The sequence below is a fragment of the Panicum hallii genome, chromosome 7, assembly GCF_002211085.1.
Source record: "Panicum hallii strain FIL2 chromosome 7, PHallii_v3.1, whole genome shotgun sequence".
Taxonomy (NCBI): Eukaryota; Viridiplantae; Streptophyta; class Magnoliopsida; order Poales; family Poaceae; genus Panicum; species Panicum hallii.
Genome location: NC_038048.1, coordinates 33,808,736 through 33,827,228, shown reverse-complemented (window position 1 = coordinate 33,827,228; position 18,493 = coordinate 33,808,736). Strand labels below are relative to the sequence as shown.

The 18,493-nt window shown below is 46.7% G+C and overlaps 3 protein-coding genes across 3 annotated transcripts; all 3 read right to left on the bottom strand.

Moving 5' to 3' along the window:
• Positions 1–486: 486 nt before the first annotated feature.
• On the bottom strand, positions 487–3,135 carry LOC112901333 (uncharacterized protein At1g32220, chloroplastic). Its single transcript, XM_025970228.1, has 7 exons — positions 2,818–3,135; positions 2,624–2,717; positions 2,438–2,526; positions 2,280–2,335; positions 1,618–1,764; positions 1,025–1,150; positions 487–929 (listed from the first exon to the last, which is right to left on the bottom strand). Exons 1-7 carry the CDS (start codon positions 2,955–2,957, stop codon positions 649–651), a joined length of 933 nt encoding a protein of 310 aa, XP_025826013.1. The 5' UTR covers positions 2,958–3,135; the 3' UTR covers positions 487–648.
• A 305-nt stretch (positions 3,136–3,440) lies between these two features.
• Positions 3,441–9,348, bottom strand: LOC112901332. The gene is made up of 12 exons (XM_025970227.1): positions 8,081–9,348; positions 7,848–7,982; positions 7,502–7,646; positions 7,087–7,368; positions 6,571–6,832; positions 6,283–6,449; positions 6,076–6,186; positions 5,442–5,493; positions 5,253–5,362; positions 5,022–5,150; positions 4,700–4,789; positions 3,441–4,290 (listed from the first exon to the last, which is right to left on the bottom strand). Exons 1-12 carry the CDS (start codon positions 9,121–9,123, stop codon positions 3,754–3,756), a joined length of 3,063 nt encoding a protein of 1,020 aa, XP_025826012.1. The 5' UTR covers positions 9,124–9,348; the 3' UTR covers positions 3,441–3,753.
• Positions 9,349–9,481: 133 nt separating this feature from the next.
• Positions 9,482–13,124, bottom strand: LOC112901334 (probable alpha-amylase 2). The gene is made up of 12 exons (XM_025970229.1): positions 13,113–13,124; positions 12,948–12,987; positions 12,746–12,783; positions 12,197–12,323; positions 11,898–12,124; positions 11,644–11,789; positions 11,411–11,529; positions 10,922–11,010; positions 10,714–10,836; positions 10,572–10,607; positions 10,206–10,304; positions 9,482–9,979 (listed from the first exon to the last, which is right to left on the bottom strand). The coding sequence occupies exons 1-12, from the start codon at positions 13,122–13,124 to the stop codon at positions 9,788–9,790; spliced, it is 1,248 nt and encodes a 415-aa protein (XP_025826014.1). The 3' UTR covers positions 9,482–9,787.
• Between the last annotated feature and the right edge of the window lie 5,369 nt (positions 13,125–18,493).

Sequence of the window (18,493 nt, the reverse complement as noted above, 5' to 3'; positions counted from 1 at the left end):
ACCTACTGAGCCGCTGAGCCACAAAGTTAAGCTTTATGGCTGCAACCGTCCTCTTTGTCGTCGCCCCACCCCGTTCGTCTCCGAGTCGCTGCGGTGGCAGGAGCGAAGCCACGTTCGCGGTGCCTGGTGCACTGGCACCAAAGTTGAAGCGATTTTTTCCACTGTTCGTGCTGGAATTCACCGGTGCTTAAAGTACAGTGCTATTGTGCATCAAGGTTGTTTGGGCTCTAGCTTCGCCCCTGGTCGGTGGTACTCGCTCGTGGGCGGGTCAACGTCTAGACGACGCCAAGCGCGTGTTGCGCGGCTGCCAACAGCAGGCACCTCCCCGGCGGAGTCGCACTCGAGCTCGACGACGAGGACGAGGAACGCAAGAGCGTCGAGGAGTCAGTGGCGGCCGCCTCCATCATAATAACCTATTGGACCGACACGATAAATTCTTTGACCCAAGGTACAGTTCGTTCTGTTAGCTCCAGAGGGAGTGCAAAATTCCAGCATAAACAAAAGGACTATGTTGCACTGAATTTTGAACTATCGACTATGGTCAAAGATTCAGGGGGGAATGATCCACAGGGATCATTTGAATTACTGCTGAATTTAGAAACTTTCCATCTACAACACCTTCGGAGACAGCGAAACAAGGCTCCAGGTTCACACTCTTACATTGGCAGCGGCTTCCTTGATTTGCTCGATCGTGAACACCCCAAAGAAGCTGTCATCTACAACCGCGTTGATTGCAGCATAGGCGACATCATCCACGCTCACAGGGGGTGCAAGGACTAGGTCAGAAGCAGGCAGTGAGCTCAACGGTTTGGTGAAGTTTTCAACCGAGGAAAGCAGCTTCTCTAATGGTTCTCCCACAGCGTCGAGCGGTATCTCAAAGCCGTTTACTTTCCTTTTACCGTAAATGAAGCCTGGCCTCAACACAACACCTGTAAAAGGTAAAGAAAAGTAGGTTGGACAGATGACAAGAATGTATGAATTTTGAGAGATAATCTGAGGATAAATAGTGTGAAGTGTTTCTAACCTGAGGCTGGGTATTTGGAGAGGACTTCAGACTCGGCCTTTCGCTTACCAGTGAAGTAACCCGAGGTTAGAAGAAAGGATGGAAGATTATAGTCATGAACAGAGATTAAAATGAACTTTGGGACTCCTGTAGAATAACACATGAAGATGCTTATTATATGCTCTTTTATTAGTAACAATCCAAAAGGAAAGGGTAAGGTTGAGAAGATTAAATCAAGAAAGCAATCTCTAACCCAATACTATAACTTAAACTTTGACATTAGAAGTTATAGATTACCAGATCCCTGTAGTTTGAATTCTGATGAAATTGAAGGTCGATGTGTTGGCCGCACTAAATAGACATAACTTTTTTAAGAAAAAAAAAGCAGGTAGGTTTGTTACCATCTACCTTTAGGTTCCTATAATTATTTTATGACAGTTAGGTTTCACATTGGTGCCAAATGCATAGCCCCATAAAAGAAAAACAAAGTGTCTTTCTATGTAGCTGTTTGAACAATCTTAGTTAACTCACATCAATCTCCTAAATTGCCAATATAGAAGGTAGTAGCATACAAATTGGCATATCATTGTCATAGGGCATTAAATAATACTTACCATTTTCTTTTGCAGCATTTACTGCTATGACATTTGCCTCACCATTTATCCTTTTCATTTGTTCTTCATTGCCAAATCCTCCAAGGGTGGACACAACAGCAGTAGCTCCAACCAATACTTCATACCATCTTGCATAGAAAACATCTCCTACAGCACATCAAGATGCTTAACTGAATACTAGAGTGCCACACAACATTTAAATCACGATCTCTTGAAAGTCGAATATCGGACCATGTGGGTCTGCCACATATTTGCAGGATCAAGGTTGTAACAGGAAATTCAGTCTCAGTTCCACTTTGTTAAACCATTTTTTTCAATAAATAAAGAGACTTGTAATAAGCCAGTGAGCAAGGCCAAAATAAAGACATAGTCTTGTATAACTATGTCTACATTATTTTGCAATAGCCAATATATGTCCAAAACAAGCATGACAGAGTGACATCAATACATAATGTATTTCTTACAGAGCAGCTATTACTCCAGATGAGGAATTTTATTATTTAATTATTACCATTCTCCATTCATTTGTATCCCCCAATTACTTGATAAAGGTATAATTTGGGAGACATAACAAGTAAGCGAGTTAAGTTAACAAACATGAGGGAGCTAAAGCTAATCACCAAACTTGCCACAATAGAAAATGGTCTTCCTGAGTTTAGTACCTGCTAGCCAATTTACTTGATCAACCCAGGGATCAGAGTAAGATGGTCGTCCTGACCTGCCCATCAACGCAAAATGAAGCAGAAAGTGTAAATGTTACCACATTACAATTGATTTCCATATCAGTTAGTTGCTTCTCATACAAGAGGAAAAGAGGTACCTGCTCAAGCTCACAACCTCAATGCCTTTAGAAACAGCAGCTTTGCAAATCGCAGAGCCAACGAATCCACTTCCGCCCAACACCACAATCTGCAACCGTCGATAAACAGTTCAGAACGGCGGGGGAAACCGGCTTAACCTGACAAATACTGAAATGGTAGAGAACTTCAGCAGCTCAAATCCATGCCTTCTCCGTCTTCACGTCAGCGACAATATCGATCGGGGTGGAGGAGTACTCCTCCCTGACATCCGACGCGGCGAACCTGCACCTGGTACGGAGCCTGCGGGATCATGAGAAACCATGTCACCACGAAAACTTTGCAGAAAACGAGGAGAGCATGCGCCGGGTGAGAGGGAGGGAGGGAGGGGGGACAAGATAACCTAGAGAATGGGGACGCGGCGGTGGGGGCAGGAGCCGAACGGACCGACGCCGCCGCGGCCACCGCGGGCGGGCACCGGCGGGGGGAGAGGGGCGGGCTCGCCAGCGCCGGCGACCGGAAGTGTAGCGGCGAGGGTGCCATAGGCTCCTCTGCTCGGCGGACCTGGGCTGGCGCAGGCGGCGACGGCGACCTCGGGAAGCGCTGGTAGGTGGTGGCGCTGGGCACGGCCGCGTGGGGGGCGGTGGGCCGCCTCGTTACCGGTGGCTGTGGGGCTGCTGCCTGCTGGAGTTGGAGTGAGGAGTCCCGCTGCCACGTCGCTCGCTCCTTTTCCTGTGGATTTTTCGTGCTCGAGAAAAGGCGAAACGAAACGGGAAAAGCGTGACGTACTGTCCAGATCCGATTGGACGGCTCGGATGTTTCGATGCTGTTTACGTATTTGCAACGAACTCGGCGTCCGGGCATGCCGACAAGAGATTGACAAGCCGGGAAATGAAGAAGCGTGAATCTTCAGTTTCGGTATTGTAACTATTCAGCAAACCATGTGCACTAAACAATCAATATTTTTCATACAGGAAAGAATGACAGGATATCTGCACAGCATAAAAATCCAATCAGACAAATCAATAAAAGATGGAATCAGCTTCATCTGTTTCAGTAATAAGGTAGAATCAGGGGCTAAGGCCGCCTTTCTAGTCGTCAGATTGTGCCTGCCTGCCCTTGAAATCAGACTTCAAATCTTCAATACAACAACTTGCTCTCCTTCAGGAAGTTCAATTCGCTTGAAATATATGCGAACCTGAAGCTTCCAAGAACAGCTTTTCTTCAACATGTCTGTCGCATCAACCTTCTGTACTGTACTCTCCTTATGACCCCCTCTCCAGTTAACTCCCACAACGAACTGAATCTGTAATACTGCACAAAGAACTGAACTCCAACTTCACGAATCCTTTTCCTGGCTCTGAGAAGAATCTACCTGCCCCCATAGCATCTCTGCGTAAATCTTCTCCTCTTCCTTCTCTTGTTGAGAACAATCAGATAGCTCAACTTCCTGCTCATCATCTTCATCTGGCACATCTTCATCAGTATCATCTGACAAGTTTACAACATCGTAACTCTGCAGAACACAAGCTTCAGCCGCAGCCTCTCGCATGGCCAACCGAGTCGCTGGCCTATCACTCCCCTTATATCGCAGCGGAGGCACCACAAATGGTAGGGCGATGCTCTCGATCCTGTGCCTACTTTCACTTGCTTGCTTTGACTTGCCTGGTGGTGGAGAAATGAGTATGATGCCGAGCTCATAGTTGCAAATGTGCAGCCTTGGACCGGAAGGTGCTGATCTGGCTTCAGTAGGATTTGCTTTGGAGGGAGGAGAAAGGATCTGCCCCCATGCTGCCGGACTGAAATTGTGAGACCCACAGTAAGTCCAGCCGAATGAGTGTCCCCCAGAACGAGACTCAAAGCGTCTTTGAGCAACCTGACATAGAGAATAGTGTCACAGTCGTAGCTGAAGTTTATGTAAGAAAATTGAACTTTTCACTTTTTCGGGCAGTATCATTATTATGCAACAATGACTCAAGGTAAACAGCAGCAAGGAAGTTACATAGGATGCTTATATCCAAGTTGACGGTAGACAGCTTATCCAGAAAGGATGAAAATCAAGAGCATTAGCCATTCATTGGTTGAAGACTTAGTAGGAAAGCCATAACTGGACCATTTCTCTAACATACTGTCAATGCCTTCAACCATAATAGTCTGAAAGAACTGTTGTTGAGTTTGTCATTTCTTTGCCATTGTTTACCTTGGACAACCTTTCCTATATATTCCCAATAACTAAAGAAGGCCAAGAATATTTAATTCTATGTCATTCCCCAAACACATCGTACCTTAACATGCATAGGATGCCCTATCCTGGCATATGGTTGAGGGATTGCATCATGAAATATGCCGGTAGATCTCAATCTTTGCCATGTTTTCTGCAAAAAGGAAGCATGTGAGATTGGCATGAGAATAAAATCATATGCCTTAGAGCTTCTATGCAGGGGGCAATCTCTAATTTTACTGTATTTTAGCACTTGCTTCTCTAACTAGAAATATACGACTTCTATTTCAATGTGCAGACTTTCCAGATTGAATGTAGTGCAAATATATCATGTGTTCTTATAGGTAAGTTGATCAAAAGATCAGAGTTGTCAAAAGAGAATCCACCTCAGGTAGAGAAAGCAAACTCCGGCACAACTGGATTCCACAAGCCCCTTTTTTCACCCTGTCAATTGTTGGAAACAACAGAGTGATTGATGGCTTCTTCAGTTCATGCTTTGCTGTCCAGCAACCCCACTAGAAAAATTCAGGAACGCTTAAGTGATCATGTCCATCAAGATAAAATATTGCAGTAATTAGCTAGAATACAGTAAGCTTCCAGAAACAGTTAAGAATTACCTCTGGATCAGACTCTTGAGAGTCAAAATCCTGATGGGGTCGTTTACCAGTGGCAGAAGCAAAGCTTGCAATGAACTGTGGATTAATTGAAGTCCCAATGGATGAAGCACCTATTATATAATTTATTTGAAGTAAGAAACCTTAATACGATAACTAATTACAGTAATGGAACATCGATTGTTTTCTGACCATAGATAAAATCAGTCTCGAGTGCTTCAGGCCACTTGATGTTTGACAATACCTGCTTGAAATCAATGTAATTAGAATTAGAAAACGTAAGTTAATATCTGTAAACAGGACAGGTAGTATGAACAAGAAACATAAGCAACTAAATGGTTATGAAGCGATTTATAAAGTGTAAACCAAGAAACCAAATTGATCAATCGAGAGGAAATAAGTGTAAAGACAATCTGATTCCAATGAATTTACATTTCATTTTCTGTTTTAGGCCCCAATTGAAGGCACCTTTGGAAATTGAAGTATTTCCTGTGAAATTCTTTCACTCCATACTATTGGCACCAAATTGCATCAAGCAGTGAGAAAAACAAAATGAAGACATAATATTTGTTGCTTGACTCTGTGCAGAAAAGTTAAATGCAAAAGGCGGTGCAAAGGTCTTTGAAATCGAGAATTGGAAAACTTGCTCACAGATAGTGACCAAAAAAAGGTTGGGTTATATCAATCAGCTTCATACCACTACTAGTCTTTGAGTAAGTATACCCACTGATTTCAACAAAAATATCAAATCATCTTAACAAACCATAGTTCAGTTTATAAATTATATGCTTTCATCGACATACTTCAATCATATAAAATTGCAAACCTCTTCTAGGCGCCAAAGTCCAAGGCACCGCTTCAAGGATGCTATAAGTGAGCACAGAGGTGGGAAATGCTCGTCGCAGATCAGCCCTGAAATTCTATAAAACTCTGGACCCTGGATTTCATTGAAAGCGTTTAGGATACGCATGGAGAAGTTTCACAGTAGTATCACAAACTTAAGAAAAGGTCTCTTAGAAACTTTCTGATGTACCTTCGATACATACAGAAGCAACTGCACTTTTGTATTATTTACTCCAAATGCAGCCTCCAAGGCTTCTCTGGGGTAGATAAATCCAGAGAAATTGAAGAATCCTGAGTCACTGAGTGGAGCTACCCACTTAGCAACCTCTCTAGGCAAGAAACCAAGTTGGACAGAACCTGCTTGAAGACATTGGTCATTGTTAATTACAAGATATAAAGGTAGCAATATGTTGTTTGCACTGAGAAATGAAACACAACATGCTTTTGGAAGTGGATCCACATTTTGAGCTATGCATACCTTCCTCAGAAAATTTATCCAGATCAGCAACAAGGACACTCACAGCATTTGCATCTGCAGGTATATTTGTGTTCCTCTTCAAGATCACTTCAGTAGTTCCATGCATATTCTCACGGAATTTTCCAAGAAATGCAGACAAGGCTCTCAGTTGAGACCCAACATCTGATGGCATGTGAAACCGATGGGATAGGCCAACTACAGATGTTTGAACACAACCAACATACACTCTATGTGCAGATTTTTTGTGTAAAATATGTTTCTCCTGCAACAAAAAACAATGGATAGTGGCTAGTTACAAAATAGGTCATCACAAATAGGCTAATTCTGTTCTAACTGAAGCAATAGTTAGAATTGAGTTTAGGTTAAGTTCACTTAGGCCAAAGTGTATCTTCCTGAGAAAGTACACAACTTGTAAATAGTATATCTTTTAGTACAAAGCATTCATATGTTTGATATTCTTGCTGAAAGGGCTAAACTAAAAAAAATGCTGTAGTATATTAGTAAGATTAAACTTACTGAAAGGAAATAATTAGACTCCAAATAAGGAGGACTCCGTGCATGTATTCCTGGTACTGAAGCGATGAGGTAGCCACCAGCTCCTTCAAAATCGTACTTAGCAATCTCATTTATCCAATATGCCTGACTAGGGACTTCATTGACCATGGACGCTATGAATGACACTAACTGAGCAGCAAAATCAGAATTTTGGTCCTCAGCTGTACCAAAAAGTGCAGCATAGTCCAGGGATGTCCTACGAGGGAAGTCTTGCCACCACACTGTATTTGTTATGAGATGCCACTGCATAAATTGTCCTTTAGCAAAGACCATGGGTCCATGGCAACACAAACTAACAAGAGAAAACATGTTTCTGGGCAAAACAGAAGGATGCATAGAGTTCAAGCTAAGCATTTGAAAGAAGAAAAACACTGACCTGCCTTGGAACTAAGTTAGCTGAAGTAACAACAACACGCATACTGTCTTCCCTTTGTAACACTATGAGCTTTGGATGGTGGCATGCAACCCCTTGCTTCTTCCTATCCTTTCCAAATGCTATCTCTTCAGGGAATCGGGGGTAACTTGAAAAAAAAATGACAACATTAGTGTTCACTGTTCCTCCTCAAGAAAATTAAAACACCCATTTTGGCCTACCATAGAGTTCAGCAAATGCAAAACTATGTGACAGTGGCTAAATGGCCTGCGCCTTATAGGTTCGCAAATTGAAAGCACAAGACGTTTGGTAAAACAGTAACTAAACAGTACCCAAGATGGCTACTTACACTAGTAGCAGGTTAGGGTGGCTTTCAAAGGGGGCTGCCATTCTATTTTCACTGCTTGCACTCCAGCATCGTTCCTTGTTGTGGCATGCTATTGTCACAGGCAGATGCTGGGGAATCTTGCAATAGTCAAGAAACCTGAGAACCATACAAACATTAGCATTCCAATGAAGAACTCAATCACATGCTAGAATGCTAGAAGTAAAGGGAAAAAGGACAGCAGAGAGAAGGCACACCAGGAAATATCTGAGGTGAATGTTGCGGTAAATACTCGCACCAAACTCTCCACGGGATGAAGAAGTTGCGGAAGTGTAACTCCACTGTGTGGTTCAGCTCGCGTGTCAGACAGAGATCCAATACGCGCAAGGCGATTCAAGAAGAATGTGCTCCCATCTGAATAGCAGCCCTCACTGTGATGCTGCTCTTCATTGCCATTGCTGCATCCTGTTTGCTCTTCGTTGTCATCACCGCATCCCTTACTCCCTTGACACAACTCAGCATCAGTATCACCGCCTTTTACAACATCAGGGTGGTATTCCAACTTGTCCTGGTCAAGATTGCAATCATCTTGCGGCAAATTCTCCTCAGAAACGGGATTGGTTGGATTGTCCAGGCACAATTCACCAGCGTCATCCTGCCTCAATTCTTCCACTCCAGCATCTGCGCTGCCATTTCCTGAACAACTCGAATCCCTCAAGAACGAAAGGGGATCTTCGCTCTCGGAGATCGCCCTGAGCCGCTTCCGCAGCGACTCGGCCCTAAACACAAGCCCCTCCTGGCAGGACCCCGGCGCCTTAGCCGCAACACCCCCACCCCCTCCGCATGAAACGAACCTCTCCACCACGAGCCCGTATCTGGCGCCGCGCCATAGCACCGAGACCTCGTCGCCGACGGCCAGCTCGGCGGGGGTCCTCGCGCGGATGGGCCGGCCGTTGACGCTCGGAGCTCCGGCGCCAGAGAAGCGGTGTGTGAGGCGAAGGGCGCCGCCGGATGTGCAGAGCAGGAGGTCGCGGGCGCGCGGACGACGGGGGCGGGCGAGGAGTAGGCGGAGGCGGTGGCCCCGGCGGCGGGAGGGGGAGAGGGAGTACAGGCGGTCGGAGCGCAGGAGGAGCAGGGCTGAGGCGGGGCCCACGAGGCGGAGGTGGAAGTAGCCCAGGCCGCCGGAGGTGTAGGTGTGGTCGGGCTGCTGCGGTGGCGGCGCCGCCATCGGAGGTGAGGCGTCAGTGGGCGGGAAGGAGGGGCCCGCCAGCCCGGGACTGGTTGTATCTGATCCCGCCATTTATTTTGAAGGAGTGGGTGATATTTACGTCTCTGCCCCAGAAAAATAAAGAATTCTGCAGCAGTACGTGCTCGAGAAGAGGAGGGGATTTGATCGTAAAGAAAAACAGTGGAGAAGGATCACGGATAAGGGAGGTACTGGATTGCAATAATGCCCTCCTCCTTGCGAGGGGAGGAGGCAGCTTATCTTGTCGATTTGATACCTTTCGATCCAATATTTCAGTTCTTCCTTCCCTTGCAAGATTGTCAGGCTCTGTGAACATTTCTTCAAGTTGCACATTTCGATCCGATTTTTTACTACTGTAAAAGCTCGTCAGGATTAAGCACTCTGTGTAAACAGATTTAAATCTCAAGGCCTCTTCTCTGACAATAATTCAAATTTCTAGTTCTAGAATCAAATAATCCACAGACAATATGCACCCTACGTATATATTCTTATACAGGTAATCCCACTAGCAGCAATTCACTTATGATAGCCGCATCATCTCAATTATTTCTAATTTACAGTAGACGTTTGCCATCTACCATGACAAACACGTGCGCCACTGTGTTTCTGAGCAGGTTAATCTACAAGTCTTCATTTTAGACATGTTTCCCGTGGTGTTCTTCAGTTAACAGGGTGATTACTCCTGTTTAGGAGAGCGTATCGATGCCACCAGAATGCTTTACTTGTGCCACACAGCATATCTGTCTCCAGAGGCCGCCAGCCTCCACTCTGGCTCGCTTGGGCACCATGACCCATCTCCGATCTTCATGCACAACTTCTCATCGATGATTGCAGAGTACAGGTCTGACTTCGCCTCCAATATTTTGACTGACGAACGGCTATGTATGTCTTGGCATTTTCTGATTTGCATCTGGATAAAGAGCATTTGAGACTTAGTACATACACCATATTTGGGATTCGTCATTAGTTGTGTGGTGCCCCTTCCTTTTTGAAATGTTAGCAATTTCTTATTTCCTCTGTTCTTCGTAAAATATTTTCTCCTATTAATGAATAGCAGAGCTCCTGCAGGTTTTCTTTAAAGAAAAGGCATCTAGGGAAAGGAAGGGTCTGATACAGAGGTACAACAAGCAGCTTACCAGTTTGGCAATTTCGTCATGGAGAGATGATCCCTGGTCATAGAAGTGATCATAGAACACCGCAGGGATGCCAGGGTGGGTGAGTATATAGGCATATCCCTAAATGACCACCAGATTATACATGTGTCAATCAGCAAGTAGAGTACTAAAAATAACAGAAAGCTGATATAAAACAAATGATTCGGTGAGCGACTATGTTGATAAAAAAAAATCAAATTTCAGAAGTGTCATAAGCTGTTAAATTTGTTACATAAGAAATAAACTTTATGAGATCATAATAGTCAGGGGCAGAGCCAGAAACTCTTTTTTTTTCTTTGTTAGGGGCCCAATAGTCAAAACGAAGAATTAAAAGAGTCTATACTATACCTCCATGATATGATCAGATGGAAAAGGCCAATGACCCTGAAATTGTGAGCATTTCTATTAGCACATCTGAATACTTGCAGGCACATGTTAACACAGCTAAGCTGGTGCAGACCAAAGAAGGATGACAGAATGACTATTCTACCTGAGTTGACCCTGTGTCATGATTTTCAATAAATGTAACTGATCTTGAAGGCCACCATCCCATCACACCAGGTGGCTTTCCTTCCGGATCTCGCAACCGCCACAACTCTCCTTTGACAGCTTCCTGGTTGAAACAGCATTAATACTCAGATGGTTCGCTAAAGAGTAAAGACAAATGTTTGCTCCTGCAGTGGAATTTCATTCCTGACCTGAAGAATACCCTTTGTTGTGAAATCAAATGCAGCACAAAGTCCTCCAGTGCTATCTATCCAATTAATGATCCTCTGTCTGTGGTTATCTGCCAGGAAAAAGAAACTTGAGTATACCATGCTAAACAAGCAAACATTCACTATCAAAACAAGGCTACGAAACATGCTTCAAATTTGAGGAAGAAGTTTGACACTTCATTTGGTTCATATTCAGAAAGACAATAATATTACTTCTTTGAATTTACAATTGTAAATTAGCCACAGAATGTCAGACATAGCTTCTAGAGTCAGCGGCCAGGAGTAAAGAAGTTGAAGACACAACCATGACCGCAGATAATAATATACAAAGGCAAAATCTTTTATTGAAGAAAATGTTTTAGATTGCAGCAATAGTCATAATTCAATGCAGTCACTATTCACAACTGCATGCTTAGGCCAGAGCTACATCAACTAAAGTAAGCAGTAAGAATGTTATTAGAAATATCTTACCCTGATTGTAGTTCAATCGGTAATCAGGGGGGCTATATTCACAGCTATCCCAGTATTCTCCAACTGCAAAAAGAGGTTTTGATTCCTCAATGTATTCTTTCACAAACTTTGCTGCATAACTGCAGTAAACAAAAAAGGTTGACGAATCAGCATGTTAGCAATGCCAAGTATTAGGTTGGCAGTTAGTTTATTTCTTTCATAGTGGATACTAATCTAGCCAGTAGACTATTTACCCTTTCGTGAAATCAAAGCGAAAATCTTGAAAACCAACAGATCTCCGGAGCCAGATCAGCCATTCAATAATATCTTTCCGTACAAATGTCTGTGTATGATCTATGTTGGGAACCCCATCAAAGTTATCCCCAGTGCTCTTGTTTCCCTGATAGCGAAGTTGCATCAAAGTTATGTACAGCTTAATAGTAGAAAATATACATCAAGACACTGTGCTAAGTAAAAGGTCAAAACAAGAACAACTCAGTTAAATTACCTTCCCACCAGAACAAGATGTAACAGCATGTTCATCCCATGATATTGGGATGCCATCATAGCGATTATACATGCCATTGGATCCTTGAGTAGTCCCAATTCGGTGGTTGATAACAACATCTGCCATAGCCCTTAGATTATGCTCATGCATTTTATGAAGCAATGATTTCAGCTCTGACAGAGAACCATAACAAGAGTCAAGGCAGTACAGGTTCTGTGGTAGATAGCCTGCAAAAGAACATGTCAGGCCTCATATCTCTGAACTATGCTTCATGTAAGAGAAGATGTTGACTAGCTTACCTTCTCGAGATAATGACTGAGTTGGTGGAGGAAGCCATGCTGATGTAAACCCAGATTCTGCCAGATCAGTTGCTTTATCCTCTAACTTACTCCACCAGTTTTGCTTATTGGATTCCCAGTTAAAAGCCTAAAACATAGCCGATGGGGATTATGTAAGAAAACATAGCTCGTTTGTTCAATCTGCATTTCAGCTGTTACAAAGGGCATAGTCATGTTGCTTGCTGGAGTAATGCAGGAAATGCTGACATCTACATTCAACCGCAATCGATGTTCGAGAAGAAAAAATTCAACTATTATCCCAGTAGGTGACCAAAGATAAGCATTGCTTATGACACGGCATAAATGAGAAGTAAGAAATAGTAGAATCATCCTTCATTCCATGGCCAATTAGTATCTAACTATATTGGAGTGGCTTCTTTATGTGCTTGCGCTACTGAACACATATTTACTCAATATGAAGAAGCAATCCAGTATTCCAGTACCATTTCTAGGCATGGAACTCTGATCCTTAGCTTGACAGCAAGAGACAGGCTTGAGAATTATTCTCACCTGGAATAAGATTTCCCTTCCATTCTTGATGATCCCACCTGCCAACAATATCCACAAGACAGCAACGAAATTTTGTGAAAAGCTCGATTAAACAGCCGAAAAACCAAACAGAACGTAGGAAGCAATTCGCTGAACGCCGCAAACTTAACAACAAGAACATGAAAACAGACAAGGAAAGGTGCAAAGGTCCGGGAATGTACACCATTGCGAGCAGCCTCTTCTTCGAATTTATCATCCGAAACCTGCACAGTTTCACCATTTCAGCACATCGTCAGAACTAGCAGACCGATCAGTGCGTCAAGCCGTCAAGAACAGCATCACGACACGGTACGGTACGATACGGGACGGCAGGTGGTCGTGGACTCACCATCTGGCCCATCCAAACTCAGACCGAACTCAAGCAGCCGGCGCACTCAGCGAGAGACTCCAACGCGAACCGCAACCGACGACGGACGACTTCAGCAAGCCGCTAGATATGTAGCCGCGCGGATGCCGGGAGGCGTGGCGCGGACCTGCGTGCGGGGCACGCGCGACGAGGCGCCGCGCTGCCACTTGCGCAGACGGCGTGCCCCCGGAATCCGCAGCACCAAACCCGGCGGCGGCCGCGCCCGCCCAAGTGGTGGCGGGGGGACCGCCCGCGCCGATCGGATAGGCTCGGCGGCGGGCGGCTGGCTGGGTCTGGAGGCCGGCGAGAATCCGAGAACTACTGACGATTTGCGGGCTGCGAGCTCCGAATTTGTTCGCGCCGTTGCTGATCTGGTGGGGAAAGAAGAGTAGCTTTGCTTGCACCACTCGGCTTCAATTTGGTTCTGCACTCCTCCTGATTGATGATTGAGTGTGGCAGAATCTGCGATTGCCGGCCTTGCGGGTGCGGATGGCCGGATGGGAATTTGGGGACGATTAGTCAAAAAGGAAAAAGGAAAAGGTCAAAGGGATTGAGGAAGATGATGCCCATCATCTGGCCAGCAGTTTAGCTTCGTGGATGGGCCAAATCGAGCGCGTCTGCGTTAGGATGTCATCAAACCCAACCCGGTTTAGCCCACACCGCACTTCAACAACATGCAAGGCCCCCAATGTAATATGTAAAGTGCTGGTCGGGCCTAATATGCCCATACTGCACGTGATGGATCGGTCCGCGAAGAAATCGTGAAGCATCGAGCAACCTTTCTGTCAGTGAACAGGCACGCAAGTTGTGCTCGCAATTCCGAAAACCAAAACACTCCTCCACTAGCGGCAAGTTTGACGGCGATGGGGAACAACCGAGAAGCTATCGTTTCAGCGAAGAAGAAATCGTTACATTTTACTGTAAACTTTTTCTGGCAGGGTCATTTCTATACGGAGTTCCGATTTCTTCGGGGCCCTGTCTGGATCCTTTTAACGAATTAGAATCTACTTAATAATATTATTAGCAGATTATTTGTCTTAGTATAGCATTCCACTACTTTCCAAAATATATATATAAAAGCTTATCTTAAATTTATTAGGTGGGAGACAGGGGCGAAGCCAGAACAAAATGCCACCAAGATAACCTAGGTTCTTATCGAAGTTTAACCGGGGTCCAATATGATGAAAAATTGTTGGACATAAGAGATTTCGCGGAAATTGTCGGGGTCAGCCGACCCCTATGACACCACGCAGCTCCGCCCCTGGTGGGAGATGGAAATTAATTCCATAGATTCTTATATTATGTTTCTAATGTACAACTTATACCACACTCTTCAATTCGCTTCCCTACGGCAGAAGTACGGTGCATAAGTATCTCTCCCATATAGCTAACAATAATATACAAATTGTCGGTGTTTCGGACCGTCAACTAGTGAATTTGTGCTTGCACGTCTGGCTCGGACGGTGTGCAAAGAAGACATAAGGATTTATACTGGTTCGGGCGTAATGTCCCTACATCCAGTTCGGGCTGCTCGTGTTCTTGCACTGGTTTGCAGTAGGGGTTACAAACGGTTGAGAGAGGGAACGGGCTCCCAAGCCTCTGGTAGCAAACTGTCGTGCGAGTGCATGAGTATGTGAGAGTTTGGTCCCCTCTACGGGGGTCCTCCCTTTCTCTTTTATAAGCCAAGGGGCAGAGGTCGGATACACGAGAGAGAGTAGAAAGAGGAGGGTCGCCGAGATCCCGCTGCTCTCCTTCCCTTTACGTGGGCCCCATGGACCCTGTGGATGACGCCGGGGGTGTCCCTGCGCCGCTCCCTGGCGCGACGTGCGACGTGCACCTTAACAGGATAGGCGGTGCGGGCTCCCGGTGCGCATGATGGGCGACGTGCGTTCTGAGAAGACGGACAGCGTGAGCCCCCGGCGCGTTTTGCGGCTTAACCCCCGGCGTGGCTGGCGACGGGGGCTCGCCGTGATGGCCTGTCACGTTCGGAGGTTAGAGGCTTGACCTCCGACGTGCGCCTTTACTCCCATGGGGCTTTGAGGGTCCCACATCGCTGAGACGGGCATGGTCGCATCCGTACACTCGGGGTCGGGCGAGGTCGAGCTCTTGCCTCGGGGTCGGACGAGGCGGAGACCTCTCCTATAGGGGTTGGATTCGGATGAGGCCAAGCCCGCTCCCCTGTGGTCGGGCGTGGCGGAGCCCGTGCCCTTGGGATCAGGTGAGGCGGATCACTCCCCGTGTCCGGGCCTGATGTTGGACTGTTGTCGTTTCTTCAGCCGATAACCGTCTGCTGTCCTCGGCCACGTGGCTGCCCGGTTAGGCCGTGCTGCACAGTTTGGGAGGACTAATCCGTGATTAGCTCTCTAAAGACCGTACTTTAGTGGATCCATGATGCTTACCCCCATCACAAATATATGACACATACAACTATTTTAGTTTAATTAATTTATATCTAAATTATGATTATTAGAATGGAATTCAATTCCAATGATCCAAACGGGTCCTAATGCAGATCAGGAATGAATAAGACGCCCAATAATAGAGTCTTTTTTTGAAAAAAGAAATAAAAATTACTCCTAGGAAATGGGGCACGCCACTGATTTTGCATTTCCAGAAGAAAGCTCGGTTTTTTTTAAAAAAAAACAACGGCATAGGCCAGAGCTTCATAACTTTATGATTGTGCACTGCACTCGCAAGGGGAAGGATAAAGGATAACAGTGCCGGCAAACAGCAAGTCAGCAACAGTGCGTCAGGCGGAAGGTGTGATGGTGATCCAGACCAACCATGGCGGCACGCGTGCACGCACACTTCGCTTTGCATCTGTCCCCGCGCGCCAGGGAGCTCGATCACGCTGTCTGGCCGGCGTATGATGGCCGGTCGAGACGCTACCGGGAACACAGCAACAGCGTGCGAGGAAGAAGATACCAGGAAGGCATCATCATCACCATTGCCACTTAGGCAAAGGCACTCATCGATCAATGGCTCCTCGTCATGGGCCGCTCGAGTGGTCTCCAGCAGCAACGCCATCCATCCATCCATCCACATCCACGGGGCCCGGGCGGGAGATGCACGCACCTGCAGCAAACGCTTTTGGAATTTGGGACCCTACTTGGGCGCAGCAGAGCTAGCTTAGCTTCACCACCACTCTCCACGCGACTCCATCATGCACAGCAAAGAGATAAAAGCAGCAACGGAATTGAGTTCCCTCCCTGTGCCGTGATCTCCAAAGTGGGGTGCCGGGGATCAATGCATGCACCAGCGCCACCATTGTTGTGGCAAGCCGGCCAACCGAAGGCGGCGATCCGACCACTCAGTCCGCCAAGCATCATTGGCTATCTTACCTAGCTAGCTCCGTATCTAGATAGAGACAGTACAGCACTACAGCAGATGGATAAAAAGATTCCGAAATGTGTAACCACCGGCATCGATCTATCTGAGGCGAGGGATCATGGATGAGCAGAGGTGAGGTGCGTGTGCTCACGCGATCGATGTGGGTGCGGTGGTGACTGGTCAGGCACGATCGATCTATCGAGGGTGCGTCTCTCATCTTTCGCCGGGTAGCATCAAGCCTGCTAGCTAGGGGGGCCATGCATGCTGCGCACATCGCCATCTTTTTTTTTTTGAAAGAATGCTATGGCCACATTGTACGCTGTCCTTTCTTTAAGTGGGTCATGCAGGCACAAGGCCACAAGCTTGGAAAAAGGAAGCGACGCAGCTGTGCAAGTGGTCGTATAGAACCCGGATCCGTCTCGCTCCATGATCGCCACAATGTCCCAGTCACACCTTACCTATTCACATGTCACTTTTAGCAGCAACTTTGGGCCCCGAACAAGATTTGTTTGTTCGTTTCAGTCAGAGCTAGCTCGCAGGAGAAAGCATGGAAGTGCTCCACCAGGTGTGTGTTATGAGTGAGTGCCCTTTTTCCACTTTGGCTATAGCAGCCCTGTTTCTCTTCTCATTCCATAGGCTGAAGATCGCCGAGACCTAAATAGCGATCACATCTCTCACTGAGCTTCGTCTCGTCGCATCTCTCCCTTTGATTTGCACCGTCATCTCTGGCCACCTCTCCGTCCGACTCCCATCAGCCGGCCCCCAGGCCAGGATCTTATTCGTTCCACGCACCATGTGTTCCACTCCGGCCTCCTCTTCCCCGGTGGTGAGCCATCATGTCGAGGCGCGGCAAGCAGGACGCCGCCGCCCGGCCGTCGCCGTCGCCCCCAGCCGCATGCGGACGCGGCACGATTCCGTCCGGATAACTATTCGGCCCCATCCACCCGCGCCCGTCGACCGACCGATCGAACTCGCCGATGGATTATTCTTCTTCTCAGCTTTGCACCGAACCTGCACTTGTCTGGAGACATCTCGCGTTCGATCTTCTCATTCTCGCCTCTCGAGTCCCCATCACCACGTACACATGATCGACGTCCAGCTAGCATCTACGTATACATCCAAGCAATTATTAATGGAAGCTAGGCGAGACGAATCATGGAGTACGGTCAGGTAGCGACCGGAGCTAAGCTATAGCTTAGAATAAAAATCTCTCTTTTGATCGTGCTTATGTGTGCCTAAACCGGAAGTAAAGCGCGATGCAAAGTTTACGGGGGCTACGGACGAGAGGATCGGATCGCTGCCAGGCATCCCAAGGGTGCAACCATATCGATGCATGGTGCCGCAAGCAAATAAGCATAATTCCATGGACAGAGGATAGCTTTGTTTGCTTCCTGTGCGAAAAGGCAGCAAAATATGACCATGGAACAAGAACAACCTTTGGCATGGGAGCGGGACCAGAGCAAAGCACCAAAGCGAGCGGCTTGGTCACGGGTTCTTATTCTTTCTCTTCTTCTCCTTTTTTTTTCCTTCTTTCAGCGCGAGAGAAGAACGAGAAGCAGTCACGGGTGCCGGATGGGCAGCGAACCGACCGTTTAAGAGCCCAGTCCCGCGCCGTGGCGTGAGGCCCACGCTCCGGCCTTTTTCTCCTTTTCCGGGGAAAAGCGCGCGCTTTTCCAGGCGCTGCACTGGCTGCGTCGCGGGGATTCGGTCCCGGGCCAGATAGGAGGTGCTGGCCACGAGCCAGCGTTGCCGCCATTGGCTGGGGCACCACCTAGGCCGAATGCGAAAAGACAAGGGGACATATAATTGCACAGCACGCACGTCCATTTCAACACTACAGTTGCTCCATCGGCCATCTTTTTAGGCTCTCAAACCCTAATCTAAGCCTCTGATCTTATTCCCAACTTCCTAGGGGTTATGCTAGGCTTTTGTATTCCATTCTCAATCCGAACTATTCCTCCTTGCTAGCGAAGTGCTGGTACCACCATCTTTTGTCACATCAACATATTTGATTGCGTTACAAAGATTGCTCA

Excerpts from the sequence above, each read along its gene's own strand:
- LOC112901333 (XM_025970228.1), bottom strand. The coding sequence starts at position 2,957 with ATGGCACCCTCGCCGCTACACTTCCGGTCGCCGGCGCTGGCGAGCCCG. Across the intron at positions 2,718-2,817 it reads GCCGCGTCCCCATTCTCTAG|GCTCCGTACCAGGTGCAGGT; the intron begins GTTATCTTGTCC and ends ATGATCCCGCAG. Across the intron at positions 2,336-2,437 it reads GAGGTTGTGAGCTTGAGCAG|GTCAGGACGACCATCTTACT; the intron begins GTACCTCTTTTC and ends GTTGATGGGCAG.
- LOC112901332 (XM_025970227.1), bottom strand. The coding sequence starts at position 9,123 with ATGGCGGGATCAGATACAACCAGTCCCGGGCTGGCGGGCCCCTCCTTC. Across the intron at positions 6,833-7,086 it reads AGTCTAATTATTTCCTTTCA|GAGAAACATATTTTACACAA; the intron begins GTAAGTTTAATC and ends TTTTTGTTGCAG. Across the intron at positions 4,790-5,021 it reads GTTTGCTTTCTCTACCTGAG|AAAACATGGCAAAGATTGAG; the intron begins GTGGATTCTCTT and ends TCCTTTTTGCAG.
- LOC112901334 (XM_025970229.1), bottom strand. Across the intron at positions 12,324-12,745 it reads GAAGGGAAATCTTATTCCAG|GCTTTTAACTGGGAATCCAA; the intron begins GTGAGAATAATT and ends GCTATGTTTTAG. Across the intron at positions 11,530-11,643 it reads CGCTTTGATTTCACGAAAGG|TTATGCAGCAAAGTTTGTGA; the intron begins GTAAATAGTCTA and ends TGTTTACTGCAG.